The sequence below is a fragment of the Schistocerca piceifrons genome, chromosome 9 (genome assembly GCF_021461385.2).
Source record: "Schistocerca piceifrons isolate TAMUIC-IGC-003096 chromosome 9, iqSchPice1.1, whole genome shotgun sequence".
NCBI classification, from domain to species: Eukaryota; Metazoa; Arthropoda; class Insecta; order Orthoptera; family Acrididae; genus Schistocerca; species Schistocerca piceifrons.
In genome coordinates, this window is record NC_060146.1 from 163,686,108 (window position 1) to 163,704,620 (window position 18,513).

At 43.0% G+C, this 18,513-nt stretch overlaps 1 protein-coding gene across 1 annotated transcript in view; it reads right to left on the minus strand.

Annotated features, from left to right (window-relative positions):
• The window catches only part of LOC124716804 (actin cytoskeleton-regulatory complex protein PAN1-like), a 60,215-nt gene extending 42,313 nt beyond the window's left edge, over window positions 1-17,902 (minus strand). The window contains exons 1-2 of the mRNA XM_047243353.1: window positions 17,546-17,902; window positions 6,080-6,145 (exon numbers count right to left, since the gene is read on the minus strand). Coding sequence (XP_047099309.1) covers window positions 6,080-6,145; window positions 17,546-17,902 — 423 coding nt within the window. The remainder of the gene's footprint in view (window positions 1-6,079; window positions 6,146-17,545) is intronic.
• Between the last annotated feature and the right edge of the window lie 611 nt (window positions 17,903-18,513).

Sequence of the window (18,513 nt, forward strand, 5' to 3'; positions counted from 1 at the left end):
TCTTTTATGTATCTACTTATCTCATAATTCCTGTAACATTGATGTATATGTTTATTTCTATTCTGTTGTAAAGCCTGTACTACATATGTTATCTGTATTGTTATGTTCTTTAATGATGTATTTTGTACCTTTGTAATAGTATTCACATGTTATAAAATAGTAATTGACACCAGTTCATCAAATTAAGTAACTTGTAAGTTACATTTCACTGCACACGTTTCTGTTGGGTATAGTATATGGGTATAGTATATGTGAGAAGTAGGGACTGATAGTGTTTGCACGTGTGTTAATAATTCAGCAAGGGACTGGATAACAGCATTGCTGGTTCTAAGGACAATTCCAGAAACTTTGTGAGTGCACAAGTTGTGGTTTATGGACTTGCTATATTCTCTGCAAGACTCTTCGATGGTGATTGTGCACCTGCACAGTCGCAACAGATGGCTGCTAGCTATCTCTACAAGAACTACAGTGGGTCTACACCTTTGATGACTCACCAACACCATTATTTCTACAAGGACTGCAGTGGGTCTGCGCCTCTGGTGGCCCACCAATACCATATTCTCCAATATTCTTCAAAACGTCGAATGACTCTGCTGTGGGTTTGCCCTGTTGTGGCCCATTACATGTCAAGAGTCAGCACTGTCTTTCCATTGGAAGGACAACACTACTTCTTCAAGACTGCATGGAAATCCACTACTTCCGTGTGCATTGTCTTTTACTGCTCAGACTTTGAGAAAAGAAACGGCAGTTTCACTGTGATGAATGATCAGGACTGTCTTTATGGACTCTGAGAAAATTTTAGCTTTTGACCAACATTGTATTAATAAGTGTGTGCATCTGATATCTTTGTTATTGTAATTATGAAAAATTTCTTCAAATCATTATTGGCCACTGCCCAAAACAATTTGTAAAATTTTTTGTGGGGAGCATGGGGGCTATGTAAGTAGGCTGTTTAGGTTTTCTTATTGGTAACGCCACGTAGCGCTCTGTATGAAAATCACTGGCTGTGCTGTGTGTAGTCTGTGGCTAGTTTGCATTGTTGTCTGCCATTGAAGTGTTGGGCAGCGGCAGCTGGATGTGAACAGCGCGTAGCGTTGCGCAGTTGGAGGTGAGCCGCCAGCAGTGGTGGATGTGGGGAGAGAGATGGCGGAGTTTTGTAATTTGTCATGAACTGCTATATATATTATGACTATTAAGGCAAATACATTGTTTGTTCTCTATTAAAATCTTTCATTTGCTAACTATGCCTATCAGTAGTTCGTGCCTTCAGTAGTTTGAATCTATTATTTAGCTGGCAGTAGTGGCGCTCGCTGTATTGCAGTAGTTCGAGTAACGAAGATTTTTGGTGAGGTAAGTGATTTGTGAAAGGTGTAGGTTAAAGTTAGTCAGGGCCATTCTTTTGTAGGGATTTTTGAAAGTCATATTGCGTTGCGCTAAAAAATATTGTGTGTCAGGTTAAGCACAGTACTGTACAATTTTTCAAAGGGGACGTTTCACTATTTCCTACAATAAATGTAGAAATAGAATAAAGAATGAAAAATTTTGTCTGCTTTAGTTTCAAGTTACATAGAATCAACATATGAAATACAGTAGCCAAGTAGAAGAAAACTTCGTCCGTCCACCGCTCGCTGCTTCTCTCGGTAAGTGGTAACTGGTTGAACTTAACAAAAAATCACCGGTATTCTACTACTGATTCCAATTTTTTGAAACTTTTCTCAAAATTCATGTAATCGTCGCACATACTGCTATTTGGGCATCACGAATAGTCAGTACTAAAGGGTGGAAACTTAAGTAGTACAACTCTATTTTTCGAGTTAATTTATACGTTTTCAAAGACTAGAAGCAGATAAAGACGTATTATGTAGACCCTACGACATATCTTAGAAAATAGATGAAGGAAAGTCAAACCTACTTTTCTAGCATTTGTAGACTTAGAGAAAGCTTTTGACAATGTTGACTGGAATACTCTCTTTCGAATTCTGCAGGTGGCACAGGTAAAATACAGGGAGTGAAGGGCTATTTACAATTTGTACAGAAACCAGATGGCAGTTATAAGAGTCGAGGGACATGAAAGGGAAGCAGTGGTTGGGAAGGGAGTGAGACAGGGTTGTAGCCTCTCCCCGACGTTATTCAATCTGTATATTGAGCAAGCAGTAAAGGAAACAAAAGAAAAATTCGGAATAAGAATTAAAATCCATGGAGAAGAAATAAAAACTTTGAGGTTCGCCGATGACATGGTTATTCTGTCAGAGACAGCAAAGGACCTGGAAGAGCAGTTGAACGGAATAGACAGTGTCTTGGAAGGAGGATATAAGATGAACATCAACAAAAGCAAAACGAGGATAATGGAATGTAGTTGAATTAAGTTGGGTGATGCTGAAGGAATTAGATTAGGAAATGAGACACTTAAAGTAGTAAAGGAGTTTTGCTATTTCGGGAGCAGAATAACTGATGATGGTCGAAATAGAGAGGATATAGAGTGTAGACTGGCAACGACAAGGAAAGCGTTTCTGATGCAGAGAAATTTGTTAACATCGAGTATAGATTTAAGTGTCAGGAAGTCGTTTCTGAAAGTATTTGTAAGAAGTGTAGCCATGTATGGAAGTGAAACACGGACGGTAAAAAGTCTGGACAAGAGGAGAATAGAAGCTTTCGAAATGTGGTGCTACAGAAAACTGCTGAAGATTAGATGGGTAGATCACATAACTAATGAGGAGGTATTGAATAGGACTGGGGAGAAGAGGAGTTTGTGGCACAACTTGACTAGAAGAAGAGATCGGTTGGTAGGACATGTTCTGAGGCATCAAGGGATCACCAATTTAGTATTGGAGGGCAATGTGGAGAGTAAAAATCGTAGAGGGAGACCAAGAGATGAATACACTAAGCAGATTCAGAAGGATGTAGGTTGCAGTAGGCACTGGGAGATGAAGAAGCTTGCACAGGATAGAGTCGCATGGAGAGCTGCATCGAATCAGTGTCAGGACCGAAGACAACAACAACAACAACATATAGACACAGGCAGCAGGTGAGGTATTTTTTTTCATCGTAAACTATTAATGAGCAGTTAATTTTTGTGTTTCTTCCTAATATGAAGTCACAAGTTTCTTGTGGCTCCTCCCGTTTTTAATTTTGCAAAGCAAACTAAGCATTGTACTTCTTTGCTATGTCACTTTGTGAAAATATTGTTTGGTGCCATTCTGTAATACGTCGCACGTCCGGTGACGACTGTCAGAAAGTACCGTACAGATCAGGTGGGACAAGGCTTGTACGATGCATGTACACGCGTACCGCCTAAGAGACCACAGCACATAGTAAGGTCCGTTTCACACTGGGACAGTGATGACGGTCACAAGCGACGGTCATCGAGAGAGATACATTCATTTGAACTGGAGCGTTCACACTGGGACACTACACTGCATCACCGAGCCACTGTGACCCAGCAGTGACTCAGCCTCGCCGCATGTGACGGACAGGGTAAAAAAAATGGTTCAAATGGCTCTGAGCACTATGGGACTCAACTGCTGTGGTCATCAGTCCCCTAGAACTTAGAACTACTTAAACCTAACTAACCTAAGGACAGCACACACATCCATGCCCGAGGCAGGATTCGAACCTGCGACCGTAGCAGTCGCACTGATCCGGACTGCGCGCCTAGAACCGCGAGACCACCGCGGCCGGCGAACAGGGTCACTGTGTTCACACCAGTCACCGCCTGACATACGTTAGTTTGGAATGTTCACACTGGGACACAGACCACAGACACAGCGCTGCAGATTAGCCAACAGACAGGCAGTCATATCTGAGACAGTGCCGCGAAACATTCATTATATATTATACTATACACATTGTAGCCATGAGTTTAGATTTCATTAACATAGAAGATTTTATACACTACTGGCCATTAAAATTGCTACACCACGAAGATGACGTGCTGCAGACGCGAAATTTAACCGACAGGAAGACGATGCTGTGGTAGGCAAATGATTAGCTTTTCAGAGCATTCACACAAGGTTGGCGCCGGTGGCGACACCTACAACGTGTTGACACGAGGAAAATTTCCAAGCGATTTCTCATACGCAAACAGCAGTTGACCGGCGTTGCCTGGTGAAACGTTGTTGTGATGCCTCGTGTAAGGAGGAGAAATGCGGACCATCACGTTTCCGACTTCGATAAAGGTCGTATTGTAGCCTATCGTGATTGCGGTTTATCGTATCGCGACACTGCTGCTCGCGTTGGTCGAGATCCAATGACTGTTAGCAGAATATAGAATCGGTGGGTTCAGGAGGGTAATACGGAACGCCGTGCTGGATCCCAACGGCCTCGTATCACTAGCAGTCGAGATGACAGGCATCTTATGCGCATGGCTGTAACGGATCGTGCAGCCACGTCTCGATCCCTGAGTCAACAGATGGGGACGTTTGCAAGACGACAACCATCTGTAGAACAGTTCGACGACGTTTGCAGCAGCATGGACAATCAGCTCGGTGACCGTGGCTGCGGTTACCCTTGACGCTGCATCACAGACAGGAGCGCCTGCGATGGTGTACTCAACGACGAACCTGGGTGGACGAAAGGCAAAACGTCATTTTTTCGGATGTATCCAAGTTCTGTTTACAGCATCATGATGGTCGCATCCGTGTTTGGCGACATCGCGGTGAACGCACATTCGAAGCGTGTATTCGTCATGGCCATACTGGCGTATCACCCGGCGGGATGGTATGGGGTGCCATTGGTTACACGTCTCGGTCACCTCTTGTTCGCATTGACGGCACTTTGAAATAGTGGACGTTACATTTCAGATGTGTTACGACCCGTGGCTCTACCCTTCATTCGAACCCTGCGAAACCCTACATTTCAGCAGGATAATGGACGATGGCATGTTGCAGGTCCTGTACGGGCCTTTCTGGATACAGAAAATGTTCGATGCTGCCCTGGCCAACAAATTCTCCAGATCTGTCACCAATTGAAAACGTCTGGTCAATGGTGGCCGAGCAACTGGCTCGTCACAATACGCCAGTCACTACCCTTGATGAACTGTGGTATCGTGTTGAAGCTGCATGGGCAGCTGTACCTGTACACGCAATCCAAGCTCTGTTTGACTCAATGCCCAGGCGTATCAAGGCCGTTATTACGGCCAGAGGTGGTTGTTCTGGGTAATGATTTCTCAGGATCTATGCACCCAAATTGCGTGAAAATGTAATCACATGTCAGTACTAGGATAATATATTTGTCCGATGAATACCCGTTTATCATCTGAATTTCTTCGGCTGCTAAGCCACTTCACTTTGAGGGCTAACGAAGTAGTTTGCAAAGTCATGTCTGATACTGTTCGCAATATTTCCTTCACGGACTAAACGCGGTGACATGTCCCGCAATCTCTGAATAGTTAACGTATCCTCAAACGACATAAAGAGTATAAAACAATCCTTTCTCCAGTCGATCATGTAGCAGTGGATGTACGTGAAATAAACTTTTGTCTTCGTTCTCCTCCTCCTGCTCAGAAGTACCAACAAAAGTTCCTCCTCGCTCGAGTGCATTTCACTCACTAATCAGTTGCCAATACCTGCAGTTTCGGACACCGGTGATTCAGGAGTGTTCACCACAGTCACCGGTGACTGTCACTGGCGACCGTCACCAGTCTCTCAGTGTGAAACGGGCCTAACGGTTACAGTAACGTCTCAGCAATGATGTACCAGTATTGTTACTCGTTACCGTCAGCATTTTTATTAAAATAGCACTGGTCGCTTATACTATTTTCTATTGTAATTTAATATTATAAGACAATGGAAATCTTACGAATAAAAATTACTCGTTTTTAAAAAAAGGTTTAGTTAAAAACCAAAAATTTTAACACTGCTGCTGTCGTTAATTGGTATTTCGATTCCTTTACGCGGTTATTAGGAAATAATAAAAAAACACCTGATGCAACCGAAGCCAAACAAATACCGGAAAATACCAGCTATTCAGAAGTATAATACTGGTGTCGTTCTTAACAGGTCAGTTTCCCACATCCCTACTACTGACGAATGAAGACCAAACACGGGGATTCATTGCCCACTGATAGTGTAGAGGTGCTTACCTTGTGGACTGCACTGTCAGCAGAATCTCGAATTCCTGAGTTAATCTGATCCGTTGCCTTCTCGATCTGGAAAAACAAGAAAGAAAAGCAAAAATCAGAAATACCACCAGTGTAACATGCCGTCTCTCTAGATTTCTCGACTTCTTACAAGTAAAATGACGATGGTATCTCCACAGTCAGAAACAGTGAACAAAATTGTGTGGTCTTTTATTAATAATGAAACCAATTGCGGAGGATTAATCCATCCTCAGGTGGCAGGTAGCTTAGTGCCAAGAGACGTGCTGCGCCGTTGGTGTAGGAGTCCTTGACGCTTGAGGTCTGAGAATAGACAACTAATTCTCCAGAAGTGGTATTATTTTTATTAAAGGACAGTCTCTTAGTAAAGCTTAGCCACATCGTGTGCCATAGCATAACAGACAAACAGAATATTGTATTTGAAGATATAGGGTTTTTTTATGTGGAGGATTTCTCTACTATTATTAAAAAAGTAAATGATTATTTATGTTTATGATCATTTTCAAGAAATATATAAAGTTTATCTCAATGTTTACTTCATGAGTGATGTATGCAGATATTATGTATCTCCACTGGTTTCTATTCAGGGATTCGACACGTATTGAGAAGCATGTAACGTAATGATGAAGGTACACACATCAAAAAAAGTTTTGCATCACCCCAGTTCCCATAATTCCTCAAGACAGACGTTGACTGTGGATATTGTATCACAGACACAGACCCTTTGACTGTTCAGAGATGTCACTAAATCCGCCCGCCCAAAGACATAAACACCTATGCATGAGCAGCGCCTATTAGACGGAGGGGGTCCGACAGTCGATCAGTTCCAGTCATTCCACCAGGAAGGAGGTACACGGTTCGTGTTGTCTGTAGTTCAAACATGCCTAGACGGTCAAGACCGCGGTTCGATCGCGTCCGCATTGTTACATTGTGTCAGGAAGGGCTCTTAACAAGGGAAATGCCCAGGCATTTCGGAGTGAACCAAAGTGATGTTGTTCGGACACGGAGGAGATACAGAGAGACAGGAACTGTCGATGACATGCCTCGCTCAGGCCGCCCAAGGGCTACTACTGCAATGGATGACCGCTACCTACGGATTATAGCTCGGAGGAACCCTGACAGCAACACCACCATGTTAGATAATGCTTTTCGAGCAGCCACAGGACGTCGTCTTACGACTCACACTGTGCGCAATAGGCTGCATGATGCGCAACTACACTCCCAACCACCATGGCGAGGTCCATCTCTGCAACCACGACACCATTCAGCACGGTGCAGATGGGTCCAACAACATGCCGACTGGACCGCTCAGGATTGGCGTCACGTTCTCTTCACCAATGAGTGTCGCATATGCCTTCAACCAGACAATCGTCGGAGAGGTGTTTGGAGGCAACCCGGTCAGTCTGAGTGCCTTAGACACACGGTCCAGCGAGTGCAGCAAGGTAGAGGTTCCCTAATGTTTTGGGGTGGCATTATGTGGGGCTGACGTACGCCGTTGGTGGTCGTGGAAGGCGCCGTAATGGCTGAACGATACGTGAATGCTATCCTCGGAACGATGGTGCAACTATATCGGCAGCATATTGGCGAGGCATTCGTCTTCATGGACGACAATTCGCGCTTCCATCGTGCACGTCTTGTGAATGACTTCCTTTGGGATAAAGACTTCGCTCGACTAGAGTGGCCAGCATGTTCTCCAGACATGAACCCTATCGAACGTGCCTGGGATAGATTGAAAAGGGCTGTTTATGGAAGACATGACCCAGCAACCAGTCTGAGGGGTCTACACCGAATCACCGTTGAGGAGTGTGATAATCTGGACCAACAATTCCTTAATGAGCTTGTGGATAGTATGCCACGACGAACGTCGCATTTTCTAGTATTTCCCATTTGTTGATGCGTATTATGGACACCGGATTTGCTAGCGAGATGTTAATTTTACTGGATCCTCCGGCGTTGTTGCAGTGTGTAGGTGTTTGCCCTGCATTGTTTAGAACAAAGAGGCTGCATTCATTTATTGTGTCAAATACGATTTGTCCGCTATTGTCTGTTCTGTCTGCGTGCCATAGACACGACGGTGCACTGAAGTCACTAAGTATGAGTGATCTTTTGTGCCTAGAAAGTTGTGATATATCTCTTAGTTGCTCAGCAAAAGTCTCTGCGTCATGTGAATACTGCCCACACACGGATGTGATGGCTCAAATGGCTCTGAGCACTATGGGACTTAACTTCTGAGGTCATCAGTCCCCTAGAACTTAGAACTACTTAAACCTAACTAACCTAAGGACATCCCACACATCCAGGCCCGAGGCAGGATTCTAACCTGCGACCGCAGCGGTCGCGCGGTTCACACGGATGTGACAATCCATGATTCTCATCCATGTGTAATTTCAGATGTGGCTACACGTTCAGAACATAGCTGTGCTATTTTTGTGAATGTGTAATTTAAATTCGCTATTACAATCGCATCCTTGGCATTTTGGGTCCCAGCAATTGTTATGAGATGTTTGGAAACCCTGGATGTTTCCCACCACTCTTGGAGATAGATTATACCCGCCCGTACTTCTTTCAGAAGTCTACGCAGTTCCACTCCAATCACAGTGCGAAACCCTTATAAACTTTATCTATGTTTAAACCCTCACATCTTCGTGCGCACGGTGGCCAGTTGGCAGGTTCTCTGTCCAAGGTGTCATTCTGTCTACCTGCTCCGTTGTCTGGAAATATATTTTTTCCCTTCGCTTGCAGAGGAGTATGAAAATTTTCCCTATTTTCTAAAGTACTTATACGTAAGTGACTCTCAAGATCGTTATATTCAGTTACGTTGTTCTTGTATTGTTTGGGGTTTCTGTATGTGTCCTGCGGTACATACCGGCATTTGTCTTCCTCTGTTATTAGTGTACACTGTGAACTGGGTGTGGATGAAGTATTTGTAATTTTGTCATTAGATAGCTTATTTGTATTTTGCATTAGGCTGCGGCTATCTGATTTATTATCTGAGGACGTGCTGCAGTAAACATTAGTACGGCAGAGGAACATATCTTCACTTCAGGACTGATCGCTGATACGGGGGATGAACTTGCAATTCTCAGCCACTACTGCGACCATCCTTGGGTATCAGCAGAATGGCAAGCATGGGCCGCATTTCTACATCTACATCTACATTTATACTCCGCAAGTCACCCAACGGTGTGTGGCGGAGGGCACTTTACGTGCCACTGTCATTACCTCCCTTTCCTGTTCCAGTCGCGTACGGTTCGCGGGAAGAACGACTGCCGGAAAGCCTCCGTGCGCGCTCGAATCTCTCTAATTTTACATTCGTGATCTTCTCGGGAGGTATAAGTAGGGGGAAGCAATATATTCGATACCTAATCCAGAAATGCACCCTCTCGAAACCTGGATAGCAAGCTACACCGCGATGCAGAGCGCCTCTCTTGCAGAGTCTGCCACTTGAGCTTGTTAAACATCTCCGTAACGCTATCACGGTTACCAAATAACCCTGTGACGAAACGCGCCGCTCTTCTTTGGATCTTTTCTATCTCCTCCGTCAACCCGACCTGGTACGGGTCCCACACTGATGAGCAATACTCAAGTATAGGTCGAACGAGTGTTTTGTAAGCCACCTCCTTTGTTGATGGACTACATTTTCTAAGGACTCTCCCAATGAATCTCAACCTGGTACCCGCCTTACCAACAATTAATTTTATATGATCATTCCATTTCGAATTGTTCCGCACGCATACTCCCAGATATTTTACAGAAGTAACTGCTACCAGTGTTTGTGCCGCTATTATATAATCATACAATAAAGGATCCTTTGCATGCGTCATGATGAGGGGACTGTGAAGTTAGTTGGTTCAGCTCAAAATTTCGTTCTGCTGAACTAATTCACAGCCAGTTACCTGCACTCAGCATGTACCTAGGCGAGATAACTGGTGCTCTTTCTTATTTTTCTGCCTCTTTTCGTTAGGTTATCAATTTTCTCAGCAATCATTACCGATGTTCTTGTAGTGTTTCTGTATCATTCTATCTCAAACCTACCCACCTGTACCAAGATTTTTCGGACATGTTTTTGCATCCTTCTGTTCTTTTGTAATTACTTTTATTGTTTATTCCGTGACTAGACTTGCATTAATGCATCTAGCAATAAATCAAATTGTTGTAGTGATGTTTAGTTTCATATAGTAGCTGGATGGCAACCTTTACCAATATTTCTATTGCGTTTTGGTACCCATGTTTCATGTTGAATTGGGCCACCCCTGTTCAGCTCAGAAAGTCAGTACATGACTTTGCACGACTTGTTCGCATATGGGGTCATCGGTTCACTGAGTAGATCAACAGATTCCGATCTCGTAGAATAGCAGAAGTGTGTCAGATGATCAACTGACACCTCACACTAGAGTTTCTAGGGGAACGTTCTAGGCCCTCTGTTGTTCCTAATATATATAAACGATTACAGAATACATTCTAAGGGGTCCCCTTAGATCGTTTTCAGATGACGCTGTCGTTGACAACCCAGTAAAGTCATCAGAAGATAAAAAAAAGTGCAATATGACTGAGACGACGCATCTGCATGGCGCAAAAGTAGCAACTAACACAAAATAATAAAAATGTGAGGTCTCAGAATCAAAAACTAAAAAAATCCATTAGGCTTCGGTTACATGCTAAATCACACAAACATGAAGGCTAACGATTCAGTTAAATACCAAAGGTTTACAATTACGATGAACATGGATTGCAACAATAACACAGCTAATGTTGTGGGCAAGGCGAATCAAAGACTATGTTTTACTAACAGAACGCTTGGAACATAGAATAGGTCTACTAAAGGCACTGCACACACTGGGCTCCTCCATCCTCTTTCGGAGTACTGCTATGCAGTATGGGATCCTTAGCAGACTGTATTGATGCAGAGAATTGAAAATGCACAAACAAGGGCAGTTCGTTTTGTATAGTGGAGAGATGGGGTCGCAGTCATGAACATAAAGGCGTTCCACATCCACATCTACATCTACATGGTTATCTGCAATTCACACTTAAGTGCCTGGAAGAGGGTTCATCAAACCATTTTCACACTACTTCCCTACCATTCCACCCTCGAATGGCGCGTGGGAAAAAGGAGCACCTAAATCTATCCGTTCGAGCTCTAATTTCTCTTATTTTATTATGATGATCATTTCTCCCTACGTAGGTGGGTGTCAACAAAATATTTTCGCATTCGGAAGAGAAAGTTGGTGATTGAAATTTCGTAAATAGATCTCGCCTCGAAGAAAACCGCCTTTGTTTCAGTGACTGCCGCCCCAACTCGTGTATCATATCAGTGACACTCTCATCCCTATTGCTCGATAACACGAAACGAGCTGCCCTTCTTTGCACTTTTTCGATGTCCTCCGTCAATCCTACCTGGTAAGGATCCCACACTGCGCAGCAATATTCCAGAAGAGGACGGACAAGTTTAATGTAGGCTGTCTGTTTGGTGGGTTTGTCGCATATTCTAAGTGTTCTGCCAACAAAGCGCAGTCTTTGTTTAGCCTTCCCCACAATATTATCTATGTGGTCTTTCCAATTTAAGTTGCTCGTAATTGTAATTCCTAGGTATTTAGTCGAATTGACAGCCCTTAGATTTGTACGATTTATCGTAAACCAAAAATTTATCGGATTTCTTTTAGTACCCATGTGGATGACCTCGCACTTTTCTTTGTTTAGTGCCAATTGCCACTTTTCGCACCATACAGAAATTCTCTCTACATCATTTTGTAACTGGAACTAGACGGTAAATTACAGCGTCATCTGCAAACAATCTAAGGGGGCTTCTCAGATTGTGACCTAGACCATTTATGTAAATCAGGAACAGCAGAGGGCCTATGACACTACCTTGCGGAACGCCATATATCACTTTTTCGTTGCTTCTGCGACAGTGTTCTGACGTGTTTTGTGTACCATGGTGGACCAGTCCCGCCTCTTATTAACTTATGCGGTATGTATCTATCTATTACTGTCGATACTGTATCTTTGAATTTGAGCCATATCTGGTCTACGTTTACATAAGTAGCTTGGAAGGAATGGAGACTCTCTCTTAGGAAGGCATCAAGCGATTTTTTATCTGCTGTTTTAAATAGATATATTTTGCGTTTATTTTTAGTGGTTTTGGTTGATATGGTTTTGATCCTCACTACAATGACCTTATGTCCACTAATCTCTGTATCCGTCATGACGCTCTCTATTAGATCAGGATTATTTGTGGCTAAGAGGTCAAGTGTGTTTTCGCAACCATTTACAATTCGTGTGGGCTCATGAACTAATTGTTCAAAGTAATTCTCAGAGAAAGCATTTAGTACAATTTCGGAAAATGTTTTCTGTCTACCACCGGCTTTGAACATGTATTTTCGTCCGCAAATCGAGGATAGATTGAAGTCTCCACCAATTATAACTGTATGAGTGGGGTACTTATTTGTAATGAGATTCAAGTTTTCTTTGAAGCGTTCAGCTATTATATCATCTGAGTCGGGGGGTCGCTAGAAGGAGCCAATTATTATTTTGGTACGACTGTTGAGTATAGCTTCTACCCATAGTAATTCGCAGGAACTATCTATTTCAACTTTACTACAAGATAAACTATTACCAACTGACACAAACACACCACCACCTACTTTATTTACTCTATCCTTTCTGAACACGGTTTGCGCCTCTGTTGAAATTCGGGAGAATTTATCTCCGGCTTTATCCAGCTTTCTGTTCGTATAACGATTTCAGCTTCAGTGCTTTCTATCAGCTCTTGAAGCTCTGGTACTATTCCAACACAGCTACGACACTTTACAACTACAATACCGACTGTTGCTTGGTCGATTCTGGTCGTTTCTTTGCCCTGTATCCTTTGAGACTGGAGCCCTTTTTGATCTTTCCCAAGACTGTCTAACCTAAAAAACCGCCCAGTCCGCGCCACACAGCCCCTGCTACCCGTGTAGCCGCCTCCTGTGTGTAGTGGACACCTGACCTATTTAGTGGAACCCGAAACCGCACCACCCTATGGCGCAAGTCGAGGAATCTGCAGCCTACACGGTCGCAGAATCGTCTGAGCCTCTGATTCAGACCTTCCACTCGGCTCTGTACTAAAGGTCCGCAATCGGTCCTGTCGACGATGCTACAGATGGTGAGCTCTGCCTTCATCTCGCTAGCAAGACTGATAGTCTTCATCAACTCAGATAGCCGCCGGAAACCAGGGGCAATCTCTTCCGATCCATAGTGACACACGTCATTAGTGCCGACATGAGCCAACACCTGCAGTTGGCTGCACCCTGTACCCTTCATGGCATCCGGAAGGACCATTTCCATATCTTGGATGACTCCCCACGGTATGCACCCGGAGTGCACATTGGCTTTCTTCCCGTCCTTGGCTACCATACCCCTAAAGGGCGCCATCACCCGCCTAACATTGGAGCTCCCAATGACAAGCAATCCCATCCTATGCGCTTGTCCGAACCTCTCAGGAAGACCGGCTACTGCCGCAATAGGCGAGGCCGCCCTTGCTGGCCCAGAAATACTTTCAACAATGGGAAGCACCTCAAACTCGTTACGCCTTCCACCCAGGGATTCGCGACCCCGCCACTCTTCGCCAATCACCGTCAGGCAAGTGTCGACCGGCAGGGACGTCCGAATCCGTGGGCGCAGTGGCATCAGAGATCCCAGGCGATGCTACAGGTTTCAGAGGCGCCAAAGCGATCGCCTCCTGTGTCCCAATGTCAACGTGGCCCAGGGCAACAGCAGGAGCCTGTCGACCACGGCCAACACAACTTCCAGCTGTTTACGGACGGTGACAAATTCCCTCTGAATCCGTACAGGCGCAGTCCCTATTCATCCTTAACAATTTTTTTCCTCTCTTTTATCTCACAACCCGTTCAAAACAAACAAATGACTGACGACTACGCGAATTTACACTATACAGGTACTAAAACGCGATGCTACAACTCTCAAATACTGTAATAACGCCCGAAATTTGTGAATTAAACTATGCAAGTATCCAATAACACGCAAAGAAATTAAGAATTAAACTAGGAAACAAATAAGTGATCTGAGAATACGACTTGCTGCTGGCTGATGTATTTCACCTTCATACTCTGAACGGACCTTGTTGGTGTACAGTTTGTATTGAAAGACTTTCCTTTATTAAGTGACTTAAGCTGCTTCGCTACACCAAGGGTATATATGGTAAATTTCTCTTGTTAGTAGGTGTTCTTTATTCGAATAATTACTACATCTTCTTTCATAAGATAACTACACAAAACCGTGACTGCTGACTATGCACTGAAGATGCAGTCGTTGGTGATATTACCATTGATATCATACAGTGAAAGAACAGATTGTCTCTTTGTATTTGTACCCTCTGCATATGACTACAATTTATTCGAGTTTTCTGCCAGATTTATAGGCAGAGTTTCGTTGTAGAAACTATTAAAAACATATCGCATTGAATTCACATTAAGTTAAGAGATTGCGTAACCTGTTGCATGCCCTATAGATTCTGTGTTCTTTTATAATATGTGATATGCTTCTTTAGTTGCTTCTACAGCTGTGTCCTGACCTGTTTTATGTACCATGGTGAAACACCAGAAAAACCTCAATGGTGATAGACGATGTAATTTGAACCCCAATCCTCCTAAATGTGAGTTGCATGTCTTAACCACTCTTCTGCCTCTCTTTGAGACGGTCCTTTAATGTTAAGTTTTCTTCCAAAGATATTGTTTCTGTATATCACAGTGCAAAAGGCAATACTGATGTGACCCTGTGCATGGTTTTATGTGGTCATAGGAAATAAGACACACAGTAACCAGAACTGTGTAAAAAGTACATTTACAATAAGAAAAAAGTAACAAAATGTTTCAATAAGAAAAGTTCACAAAATGATGCCGAGAACAGCAGAATGGACCCTAAGCTGATAGCGCCAGTTAGTTAATGAAGGACATTAAGTTTTCTTTCAAATACACAGCGTAGAGGTGAGATAATGAAACAAAAAATTTATAAGGCATCCATAATATACAGGGAGGTATAGCCAAAAGGAGAATTATTCTTATGGGGCAGCCGAAACTGTTTAAGTGCATTTTGAAAATTGAAGAAACCGAAGAAAAGTTGCTTAATCCACAAACTTTCACTGTGTTCATGAATGGTTTTGGGATACTTAAAATTCAATGACCTGGTTAAAAAAAAGATCACTTCATCATTCTGAGATCATCTTCACACCAATGGATCCATGACAACATTGAGGGTGAGGATGACCTCAAAATGATTAAGTGTTTTTTATTTTTAAACCAGATCATTGAACTTTAAGTGTCCCAAAACCGTTCATGAACACAATAAAAGTTTGTGGATTAAGCAACTGTTCTTCGGTTTCTTCATTTTTCGAAACAAGAGTCGTCATCTGACAAGAAGTTTCCGATGGTGGGATCGACTTTCTGAAAAGATCTCTGGGGTTATGCAGGATAACATCCGAGGTGTCATACCCTGAAGCCATTCACCCTGCTGGTCCTTCGTTTGCGAATAATTCACTAAAAATGATGTCGGTATTTCACTTGTCTCTCACAGCTCTGAAAATGTAGCATTGTAGACATTGTTTGCATAGCATAAGGGCTAGGGTGAGAGTTTCAACGACAGAATATTGTTAGATCGAATCGCTTCAGGTGCTTTAATATTTTTGTTATTAACTCTTTGTCAAAATGGATTTGATCATTATTTTTATTCAATTAGTTGGTTTAAGTGTAAACTTTCTTCTATTCCTTTGTTACTGCTTTTACTCACCCTATGACCTATTTATTTGTTCTCATTTTTTCTTTATATCATTCCTTTTCCACTCAGAAGTTTTGAGAATGTGAATTTAATTACATTTATTTACCTATTTTAAAGTTTAAGCACTTGAAAATGCCGATCTACTGCTTAAAATTACAAAAGACGAAATAATCTCTCTACATTGACGGCGCAGTGGGGTCAAAACTTTCATTTGAAAGATGTGCATTTTTTTTGGAAGGTAATCGTCTCGCAAACATTTAATACAAAAATTTCGTACTGCACTATGGACAAAAATATGCAAACGAAAATTGAATGAGGAGAAGGAATTAAAGCTAAAACAAAATTCAAGCAAAATGAGAATTAGAAATAATGAATGCAATAACATGGAAGGAAGTATAAGATGATAAAATGAAAGAAATGGAATCTAAATTAATTCATAAAGTTAAATAGTTTCACACGAAGAAAGATTACAAGTGGAAAAGGAAGAAAAATGAGAAAAAATGTAAAAGTTGGTAGGATGATTAGCATAATGTGATAAAGGAACTGAAATTGAAAAACACATTTAAACTAATTAATTGAATAAAGATAATGATCAAAGTCATTTTGATAAAGATTTAAAGCCAGCCGGTGTGGCCGAGCGGTTCTAGGCGCTTTAGTCTGGAACCGCGCGACCACTACGGTCGCAGGTTCGAATCCTGCCTCGGGCATGGATGTGTGTGATGTCCTTAGGTTAGTTAGGTTTAAGTAGTTCTAAGTTCTAGGGGACTGATGACCTCAGATGTTACGTCCCATAGTGCTTTGAGCCATTTGAACCATTTTTGAATGATTTAAAAATAAAAAATTGGGCTCCTGACGAGATTCGAAGCCATGACTTACTGTATGTGAGAGCTTTACACTGTCCATTGCGCTGCACAATCAGTCTATACAACATGACATTCTTAAAGCTACTGAGCATCATGAAAAATTTTAAAACTTTTTCTTGTTGCTTATTTGCAAATGTTTGCGCACCAGGATGAATAGCTGCAGGGTGTGATGTCTGGGACCTTAACCTACATCACTATATAAATGGTTTCAAAAAATCGATGCCACTGCTGGGAACTTCTGCTACAGAGTAAAGATTATGATACACTTTTGCATTATGTTATACACAGTCTGTCACTTATCAAATATGCTGCACATTGGTATGTTCTCTTGCTCAAGAAGGAATCTCTAAGCCTAAGCACACTAGTCGATTTGTAGGTGAGCTCGCTGCTCTAAAGAGCTGTACCACAGCGAGACAAGTGAGTTCACTGGGCCAAACTAGTCATCTTCACCCTACCACCATGGCTGCTGACCCCTACCAGCCACTCCATGTCACATCAGTGTACCACCTAGTGCCTTGACAACAGCGAGCTCACTGCACGAAGGGTATCAGCATAGTATGGGGCGACAGGAGTGCTGCTGTGAATGACAGACACCTCCCATATCTGCTGCTGACCCCACTGAATGGAAGAAATGGACAGCAGGTGAACAGCTGTGGGTTATATACTCATGTTCGTATCTCCTGAAGTTCCAAATGAATGGAGGGAATGGGTAAAATATGAGACAGTACGTGAGCAACTGTGAGTGACATGTCACATCCCATATCTTCTGCAGCTCTCACTGTCTGAAACAGCAGATGAACTGCTGCAAGTGACACACCATCTGCTGACGGCCCAGCTGAATGGAGACGTCGGAGAGAGTAGGGGGACAGCAAGTGCACGGGCCCACACTGTACAGAGTGCTGGGGCAGGGTGTGGGGTGTGGGTCAGACAGCTGGTGCGGGTGACTCACCGCCTCCCTGATCTCCTGCAGCCCGCGGTCGCAGCAGCGGCCCAGCCTGTCCAGCTGGCCCTTGATCAGCTCCTGGCACACCAGCTCCAGGCGGTCGCGCGCCTCCTGCTCGTGCCGTGACAGCGTCGCCAGCACGCGGCCGCACTCCACGCTCACCGCCTCGCGAACCACCGCCTCCGAGTCTGCAACCACAATGGCACCACTGCATGTTTGCGAGTTTGTCATGTCGAATAATGTCTCAGGTAATATATCAACCAACTCGAGAGCATCTGCAATTTAACAACGACTGCACTTCTGTTTGTAGATACCCAAACGGCACTGCAGCTAATGAGCACACCTCATTTAACAATATAGTCAACACTTAAAAAAAGTTGTGCCTGTGATGGGGTCTTATAGACCACATAAAAATGTCTGATCTCCTTGTCATCCTTCACCATTAGGACCATGGAGCCTTAGATTCGATTAGAGATTAGATTAGATTAGTACTTGTTCCACAGATCATGAATACGACACTTTGTAATGATGTGGAACATGCCAGGTTAATAAAAGGTGTCTATACAAGATATTACATTACACAAAATATTACAAGACACTTTTTTGTGGGGGTTGGGGAAATTACCCACTTACTATATCCAAAAATTCATCTAATGAGTAGAAGAACTTGCCATTAAGAAATTCTTTTAATTTCCTTTTAAATGCTATATGGCTATCTGTCAGACTTTTGATGCTATTAGGTAAGTGAACAAAGACTTTTGTGGCAGAATAATTTGCCTCCTTCTGAGCCAAAGTTAGGTTTAACCTTGAGTAGTGAAGATCATCCTTTCTCCTAGTGTTGT